The 9801-nt window shown below is 33.6% G+C and overlaps 1 protein-coding gene across 1 annotated transcript; it reads right to left on the bottom strand.

The window, feature by feature from the left end:
* Nucleotides 1-626: 626 nt before the first annotated feature.
* On the bottom strand, nt 627-8488 carry LOC141693649 (uncharacterized). The gene is made up of 11 exons (XM_074498802.1): nt 8267-8488; nt 6417-7038; nt 5791-5914; nt 5539-5706; nt 3719-3792; nt 3538-3622; nt 2212-2397; nt 1573-1650; nt 1334-1411; nt 1088-1165; nt 627-912 (listed from the first exon to the last, which is right to left on the bottom strand). Exons 2-11 carry the CDS (start codon nt 6644-6646, stop codon nt 796-798), a joined length of 1218 nt encoding a protein of 405 aa, XP_074354903.1. The 5' UTR covers nt 6647-7038; nt 8267-8488; the 3' UTR covers nt 627-795.
* Nucleotides 8489-9801: the final 1313 nt, after the last annotated feature.

Raw genomic sequence — 9801 nt, forward strand, 5'->3', positions numbered from 1 at the left:
ATACTCCACCGGCAGTTAGGTATCTTGTATAAAGTGGATACTCCACTGACAGTTGAGTATCTCATCGGCTAAAATTGGCCAACTTTTCAGAAACTGGTTATTTTTGTCAATTTTGTGTAAAAATAGGCTAAATTTGTACTTCACCCACGACGGAACACTTCCTCCTAATCGTATATTCACTCGATTTAGAAATTATAAGATGTATAAGTTGAAGCTGGATTTAGAAAGGGACATACGTGAGTATATAGATTATAGATGGATATGTTGAAGCGGGTTTTCAGTAGAATCAACAGATGATAAAAACTCGAGAAGGTACGGTCAGAACTTAACAGCTACACTACCTAAACAAATGGTAAACATATTTGTACTTGCTATATAATAACCTAATCAGGTATCCACCACGAGTACATTAGCCCACAAATACACATAAACACCCATACATAACAGAATGTTCAGCCAGTAACATAAATAACAAACATTAAATGAATAAACCTGTGTACGTGAGTCGATGTCCGGGACCGGGACCGGGACCGAATAGGCGAAAAGCATGCAATATGCATGCTAGGCATATAAATAACAATACACAAACAACAATAAAATCTGAAAATATCAGGAGCCAGGAGAGATACAGGTAACAAGAGTCTATTATTATTATTATTATTATTCTAGGTGTATTCAGCAGCTAAGACTTGAGAGTACAGTCCCTCAGGCATAACAAACAGTCACAGTCTAGCACAAACACAGTACTCGAGAAGTTGGAAGTTCACGGTAACAAAAACATGGTTATACAGATTACTAGTTTATGAACTTGAAGCGAAGCATAAACTTGACTTCTCCAGATGCAGCTTGTTGATTGGGTATATAATGCCATGCCCCTAACACACAGTAGCGGTCCATTCCAACACAAAAGCGCTGGCAAATAAAGGATTATAAATCAGGCAACTGAGTGATAAGTGCAAGTGAACACAATCAAATTAATATTAGTATTAGCAGAAACAACCATATTAAAAATCTTAAGCAACATTACATGTGTCAAAAAGTAGAATTACCATGAATATACTTTACAACAAAGATATGTTAAACTTACCTGCGGCATAAAGGCAGACGTAACAGCACTCAGCGCCTCTTCGCAATCCTTGAAAGCTATCTTATCTAGCTTGATGTTCTGCAAAAGTCACCCATTGCGTTCTTGTTTAGTCCAGCTAATAGCTATCTACTAAATTAGCTAGCTAAAATACGACTAATATAGAAAACTTAAGCACGACGAAGTGCTTTAGAAAGTATAATTCTAGAATCTAGTTCTTGCAAAAACAATGTACAGTAGCAGAATTACCTGCGGCATAAAGGAAGAGGAAACAGCAGTTAGCGACTCCTCTTTTTCCTTGAAAGATATCTGATTGAACTTGATGTCCTGTGAAAGTCACCATCAAAAAAATTATAACTGTACTTCCTACATCCTGGGATCTAACGAGTTCATAATACAAAGCAAGATACAGGCGATACATGCCTTCAGCAAAATCGCGTGGTTAAAAATAATATTCCTCAGAAATAAAGAAACTGAAGTAAGATTACCAGCAGCAAGAAGGCAGGGATAATAGCAGTCAATGATTTCTTCCCATCCTTGAAACATACTTGATCCAGCTTGATGTCCTGCAAAACCCACCCGTTCTATAGCCCAAATGCACTTGCTAAACAAAAGGGAGCAATATGACTACAGCGATACCCGATCCTACATTAGGTACCGTCTCATCTCCGACCTTACATCATCTAATCCATGATCTTCTGTAACCTTATTTGGATATGTACAATCTCAAGCAAAATTAGAAGATGAATCTTGGACCTGAACTTGATCTAGCAACATTTTCCGTAAATCTTTCCCTATGTGAGTCCTAAGAGTGTGAATTTAGAGAGGCTCCGCACTCAACATTTCATTTTTACTTTATGGGCAGACTAGATTTTCAAGTTTATTTTGGTCATGGATTGTATAATCAAATTGTCTTTTAAGTATTACTAAGACTTAACAGCATCTCCCCAGTATTAAGAATTAAGGTATTTCCCCATTTTCTCAAGAGAACATACATAGAAATGCAGGAAGATAAGAATCCCAAACCTCAATTGCATGCATAGACGTTTTCATTTCTTTTAGATTTTGAATGTCTATTAGTTCCATTTAATATTACACATATGTTAATTTACAAATATTGCTTGTACCTTGATTGAGCATGATACTACGAACTCTTGATGCTGACGCAGGAAAATATCAAGAGGTCCATCTGGTAGCATTGTGGCATTCACAAATGATAGCAAGACAGAGGCATCAACAATAATGCCATTGACAGGAAAATGAGTCCAATCTAAGCAGGTCCTTGTGGAGATCTGCTTAATTCTTTCAAAAAACTGCAACAGATATAATTATGTTATACATCAGTGATGAAGGTATATAAAAACCCAGAGACAAAATGGACTCCCAGTTCTTTTCTATTTAATTCCGTAAAACTTACAAAAGGGTCAATTTTCTCCAGATGTAAATGGATATTGTACAACTAAAGTATTTATCTTGGCCATTCAACTTTTAGGACATTCCAAGTGGAGATATTCACTTGTAGTCAAAGGCTAAGACCAGCACAGTGTCCAAGTCCAACTATGTGATGTGTGTCAAAAAAAAATGTTGGAATAATACCATGATATTGTGTAATAATACATGTATTCATATCAGAGGCATGGATATTTACATGTTAACAGAACATCTGACCAAGAAGGATTGCATCAATGCATTGTTACATAACAAAAAAAAGAACAAATAAGCTTATTAACATGATATAAGAAGACATATGACAGACTTCAAAGAATAACTGAAGCAAAAAAAAGGAACCGCCAATCAACCATTAATTCCTTTTGCCTCAGATGGGTGACATATGCAATAAATGATAACATGCTGTTTTTTATAAACATAAGAGAGAAATACAGTGATAACAACATGTTTAAATTAATACTGTTGTATACATAATCGTTTTCTCGGGCATTGTTAAAATTCCCTTGTGACTTTTTTTGAAACTTGGAATTCATTTGAAATTCTGGATTTGTACAAATGACATGTTTGGATTACCAACAAAAATTGGATTCAATTCAATTAAAGGCATTATAAACATAAATTTTGGAATTAGAAATGAAAACTAAATTCATGTCATTAAAAATCCATAATATGAAATAAAATATCGTGTTCCCAAATACAATCTTAGAATTAGCCAAGCTAAGGTTGTCAGGGGATTTTACACAAGATTTTTCTGACAATATCTTGTAGCATTGTTGAAAACTACACTATACTCTTATACTCCATAATAAAAATTTTGAAAGGAAAATGGCTATTGCTAAATGAGGTCATAGCATATACTAATCTACTAATAGTCAAAATTTTAAAAATAGAGATATTTGCTATGATATGCGATTATGCGTAATGGGTGCAAGGGAAGCTTTAAACTTCCACATATATGAATATGAGCATGATAAAATTGTGATAACAGTCTAAAAGTCAAAAACCTTCATCCTTGGGATTGAGACCCAGTCACAAGCAATTGGTGTTCTGGGAGGAAACTTTGTCATGGTTTCAGAAAACAAGAGCAACCTGTGATGAACAAGGAAAGTATCAGTGACCAGGTCGATCTGATATAATAACAATATTGCATATTCATTGTTTATTTATTGGCCCGAAGAGTACCACCTGGTATTATAAGCAGCCCCGGGCAAATACAGATCAGGGTTGACTGAAGTTTCACTGTTTTTTATGTCATCTACCTGCAACATAAGATTAAGAATATAGGAAGAAATGTCAAGTTTGTGCCAGTACCTTCAGCAACAAGAGTGGTCACACATAAAAGTTGGATGTCATTGTTATTCTCATGAATTACATATTGTATTTATATAATATTTTACGGAACACCAGCATTAGAACAATATTTTTGTTATAGCTGACGCAGAATGTTTGTTGTGTCTCTTTTTTTTATAGCTAACGTGGAAAAATAAAACGGCAAAAGTGAGCACACTAACTATAATATAAATTACTATGTTGAAATATTTGTAAACTTTTTAGTTCTCTATTTAATTTGCGGATACTGTCAAAAAGATTATATGAGCATTCATTTCTGCTGACATAGGAAAATTTACTTTAGAATGTCCCAAATAGAATATTAGGGGTTTTCCTATAAGGCGATAAGAGCAATAACTATACGCACACAGGAAAAGGAAGGTTTGACACCCTTAAAGGATCTTCAATTTCGGTAATTCCATTTTTTCATGGTAAATTCTGACCATAGAGTCTGCGCAACAAGAGAAACTATAAACTTCGGCCATAAACCATCACAACTGAAAGAATATTTGCTACATTCCTACTCCTACAGATACTCTAAGGTGGATGTGGCTAAGACGGTGAAATATTTTTTATAGCCTATAGGTCACTGCTTTAGCTTGTATGGGGGCTGAAAATGAAATATGGTGCAACAACTGCGTGCTGATTCAATAGACAAGAAAGAAAGTTCAATAGTAACTATGGTGCAGTTTTAACCTACAAAATGGAAAAAAGGCTCTGCGGGGGATGGCTGCTTTAAGTCTGTGACTAGTTGTTGGCATTACAGGAATCAACAGATGTATATGAACATGGATTGGCGACATATAAGAATGCAGAAAAGGTTTGAATTACAAAATGACCAACATTACAAGGAATGATTCCATATCTGATAGAAAAGACAAAGGGTCGAAGCAATAGAAGAAGAATATAAGATCAATCTGAATGTCAATTATATGCAAATGCATCAACCCTAGGGAAACACATAAATGCAACCTATTTATGATCTTTCTAAGGAGAACCTTGGGCTCGTATTGCAACTTTAGTAACTTAAGTAAATGTGTTTGTGGTTTTTTTCACATTATAGTTCACAAAGGAATTAATAATAAATTTTCCAAGTAAAGAAAAACCAGCAGTAACTTTGTTTACATATGGAATTGAAGATGATAAAATGGACTAAATGCAATATTTTTTATTGACTGTACTCATTTTTTAATTATAAAAGGAACATAGATATAAACTATTACGTCTCAACACGAAAATCAATGAATCGGACAAAAGCTAGCAATCATATCAATTGTTACAAATCTGACAAAGAAATAATCGTCAGCAAGCGTATGCCCTAAATTTTTTTTGTATACATGGCACTGGGAAGAATATTACTTAAAAGATCTGTCATCAGGTAATGAATCTGAAAGAGTTTTTGCGATAATTTGGATCCAATAACAGATATAAATCCACAAAAACTATTCACATAATTTTATCACTTCAAATTTTTACAAATACCTAAAATGACATTGTTCCAGCATGAAGTCAACGACCAACCAAAAATATCAGAGTTAGGCTGTCCAAAATTAATTTTAAAACTTTTCACAAGAAGCCACTCAATAGGCATCTTAATAAAACAGAAGCACGTGCATACAGGTCTGGTAAATCAAATTAAAAATCAAGTACTTGCAATGATTAGCTATTTGTCTTACATTTTCCAGTAGAATCTGAATGTATTCATTCTCCCTACGCAAATGTTGCACCTCGTTGTGAAGGTATTCATTTTCTAACAGCAGCTGCTGCCTCCTTGTTGCAACAACCTTCAGATTTTCAAACACCGATCTTGGAATTTCTGGTGCAGGAAATGACTCAAGTGAAGTCTGTAGAGAATGGAAGCACGCATGTAACAGTGTAAATATTATTACCTAACTGTAAATGGAAGTACTTCAAAGAACAAAGCATACATATTGCATCATCCTGCGAAAATATTCCTTCTCTCTTAGCAACTGTTGCACGCTGCCATGAAGATAATTTTGCTCCAACAGCAGTAGCTTACCAGTCGCAGCAATCTTCTTCTTTTCAAGAGACCTGTAACAGGGGGGGGGGGACATTACAATCAGGTCCAGAGGCAGACACTAGCGTTAGTGGGGTTAAAACATCAAAAGGTTTAGTAAAATAGTTAAATGGGTAAAATTTTAATTATGTACGGGCGACAATTAAATTTTTATGTTAAATTCAGTCAAATTCCTCCACCCCACCCCCCTCTATCATGGTGGCTACCATTAATGCTTCTTTTTGCTTAGATTGGCTATAATTAATATTTAGTCATTCAGTGACCAGAACATCATAAAAGCTTCGAGAATGAGAAAGAAGAAAAAAAATTAATTTTGAAAATATTAGCTACTAAACTGAAACAGTTCTGGGTGCTTTGAGCATGGAATTGATCAAGTAGAAAAACAATCCAACATTTTAATCTTATATTACAAAAGATTAACCTACACAAACACACATAAAGTCAATGTGTACTTATAATAAACGAACTGAATTATGCAAAGCAAGAACAGGCAAACCCTTAATCGAGAAAATTCACCTGCGGTATTCAAACCAAGCCTCGATCTGTTGAGAGTCGAGGTTAGAAAGCACAGAATTGTCATGAATCATTGCAAGCCTCGCCGCATCATTTGGAGTCTGACACTCCACAAAGAATTGCTCAAGAACCATAACTTGATCATGTGAGCACTGCATGAACTTATCTCCAGGAGTCCCTCCGATATCATCATTGCATGTTCTAGAGTTTTCAAGACCATGATTCCCCTTCATCTCCAATTTTAACCTTAAACTCAAATTTCACGGCCGTAATATTTAAGGTTAAACCCTTGAAGTTGAAGTAGCTGTTTATAAACCAAGTTGGTTTGTGAAAGAGCTGCCTTTTGGATTTCAATTAATAGCACAGGATTGTTGAAGCAGTTGGGAGATGGAATGGTTACAATTTGTAACGGTTACATCTTATTGTTTGTTTGTGGGGGCTACTCGGTAAAATTTAATCGATTCTGTCTTTTGCTTTGGGGCACTGCTAAGGATAAGAATGCAGGGACAAACAGTTTCGACCCCATTGTCTTGTTTCGAACAAATGTCAAAATGCTGAACAAAGTTACCTACACTAGAACCACTTCGATTTCCATTCAACTTCAGGGAAATTTCTCCAATTTAACCTTTAACAGGTAAAATAAAAACTCCTACTACATTAGTTCTCACTAATTATCAAGGAAACACATATAAAAAAAATATATTGAACTATGTTTTTGATATTGCTTTCCAACAAATAATATTTCAGAAAATTGTAATAACGTTTAAAAGACAACTAAATTTGGGGAAAAAAATTCAAATAAAACAATTATAAACCAATTACCATACTTTATGAGGCGTAAAGGCAAAGGACTTTACCAAGGTATCCATTAGACTAATTAGACATTCATCTATGTACAGGTCAGGTTCAAATCAAATTAGAAGGAAAGAACAATGCAACCAAATGTTCTGCATTTGATCTCAAAGTGCACATTAACATGAAAAAAAAGAACGGAACATTCAAAGAATAGTACTCATTTGAGTCGGACCTATCTATGGAGAGAAAGAATTTGACTGATTTTAATGAAAAATATTATATAAGATATAAGATCATTTTATTAAATACAGGAAATAAAATTTTATTGTTATTACATTGTCGTTATTAATCTACAAGGGTTTAATGCAATGGTTAAATTTATGAATGAGACTACTAAAAATACATTGTCAACGGAAAATAACCAACATCAAGTTACAAAAACGAACGTAATCAATATACAAATATTTAAACGCTTGATTCGCCTGTACGGAAGAATGCCTAGATGAAGCCAACGGACGCCAAGAATCTACAACGCGGTCAACTAATCGCGAGCTAGACGCCTATCATGATTCATCATTTATCGCCTCCTAGCCTACACAATGCCTCGACAATTACCCCAATTACTCAACTAACTAAATTCAAATAAAACTGACTTTTGTAAGGATTAATTATTAAATGCATCACTCATTAGGTCCAGGTCCAAATGTATCAAATTTTTCGGTGCAAAAAATGACTAGACTTGATCACTAATTTGAAAATTTGTATCAAGTAGATTATCGGTACTAGCTTTACTAAATCATTTTCCCAAATAAAAATTATTCAATTTCTCAACTTCGCACCTCTAAAACACCTACAAACTTTCGAAACATTTAAGTTTCCTACAATTCAGAACCCGAAAATTTTATTCATTTATCGAAATTAAAAATATACAATCACGAAAAAAACGTCTATTTACCAAGATTCTACTGCAGTAAAAATGTACATTGCCTAACAAAAGCAAATCACATACTAACAAAAGAAAGAAAGCATGAGATTAGCATATACATAAACATACTTACATCATTTGTGTGGCAGTATATGAAGCTAGGAAAGGATAAGCATTACACCAACGTGAGGGTTTCAAAATAAAGAAGAGAAAAAGCAGCTGTTACTAAATTTAAACTGGTGTGTCTAAAAATAGTATGTGGAAGTGAAACGGAAGCTTAAAGATGATCGGCGACAAAAGTACAGCTATAATGTAGTCAAATGTAGTTGTAGATGGTTGAAGTTGGTAAAGTTGGAGAGATGAGTAATAAATACATTGAAACAGATATTGAAAGTAAGACTAAAATTTTCATTATTATCTCTTATCTTATTTTATGTATTTTTATTGATCGATATATTGCAAATAAGTTATTAGATATAAAATAGAATTTTAATTTAATTTAAATAATTATAAATTATATAATAAAATTAATATACATTAATTTATAAATTATTGTATCGATAAGAATAAGAGTATTCGTGACATTTATAGATACAAGTCTAACAAACAATATGTACCAAATTGCTATCTTTTTCGGAATGATTTGTGGTGGGTTGTTGGGTCCGGTTCGCATTCAGTTGTGATGGTATCAGAGCTCTGTCCGGCCGGAAGTATAGAGCCATTGTCCGGGTTCCATTTTTGTGTTTATGAGATCGACGAGGACGTCAATCCTATACGTCACATCGATAAGAATAAAAGTATTTGAGACATTTATAGATACCAAGTCTATAACTAATGTATATCAAATCGCTAGTTTTTTCAGACTGACCTGTAATGGGTTGTTGGATCCGGTACGCATTCGATTGTAGGTTTAGATGTTATAATCATTAATCAAATAAGTATATTAAAATATATTGATAGTGTAAAAAAATTATTTAATTCAAACGTTAATCTATTCCGACAAAATTTATTGGAACAATGAATTTAATTTTTAATCGATTTAATCTACCACGAAAAAGGATTGGATTGATTTATTTTAAGTGGGTAGGTTACACCCCGGGGGTATCCTGTTCATATGTAAAAGTAAAAACTTTTCTGGTATTACTTGTATATAAATTCGAAAGGTTAATCTCTATATGTGTATCCTTTATTTATCATACGTGTGTGTATATATATATCATTTATTTATCATAATTTCAATGATTCAAGTAACCATTAGAGCTTGCAATTTGGTAAATAACAATACGAAACTTCACGAATTATTAGTATTTGAGTGCGAACAATTAAAACGTGTCTTTCTATTTTCAGAAGAAATAAATTTATACTTATTTTTCTTATTCACACCTACTTTATCATTTTTATTTTTTCTAGGCCGTTTTACCTTATTTTTCTGCATGATTTCTTTCAACTTTTGCTTAAGTTGCTTATTGACATTAAACCATTGTTTGCATTCTTAGCATTTACTACATGTTTAACACTATCAATATTTAAGCTTCACTTAACCCCTCGTGCGGATCCCACTTCATTTACTGACTTGCTCTACTTGTATTTAAATCAAGCTTAACATGTGTAAACTGAGACCTATATTTTCTTATCTTGTTATCAGTGTTTATTAGTTTACCCTTCACT

The sequence above is a fragment of the Apium graveolens genome, chromosome 10, assembly GCF_009905375.1.
Source record: "Apium graveolens cultivar Ventura chromosome 10, ASM990537v1, whole genome shotgun sequence".
NCBI classification, from domain to species: Eukaryota; Viridiplantae; Streptophyta; class Magnoliopsida; order Apiales; family Apiaceae; genus Apium; species Apium graveolens.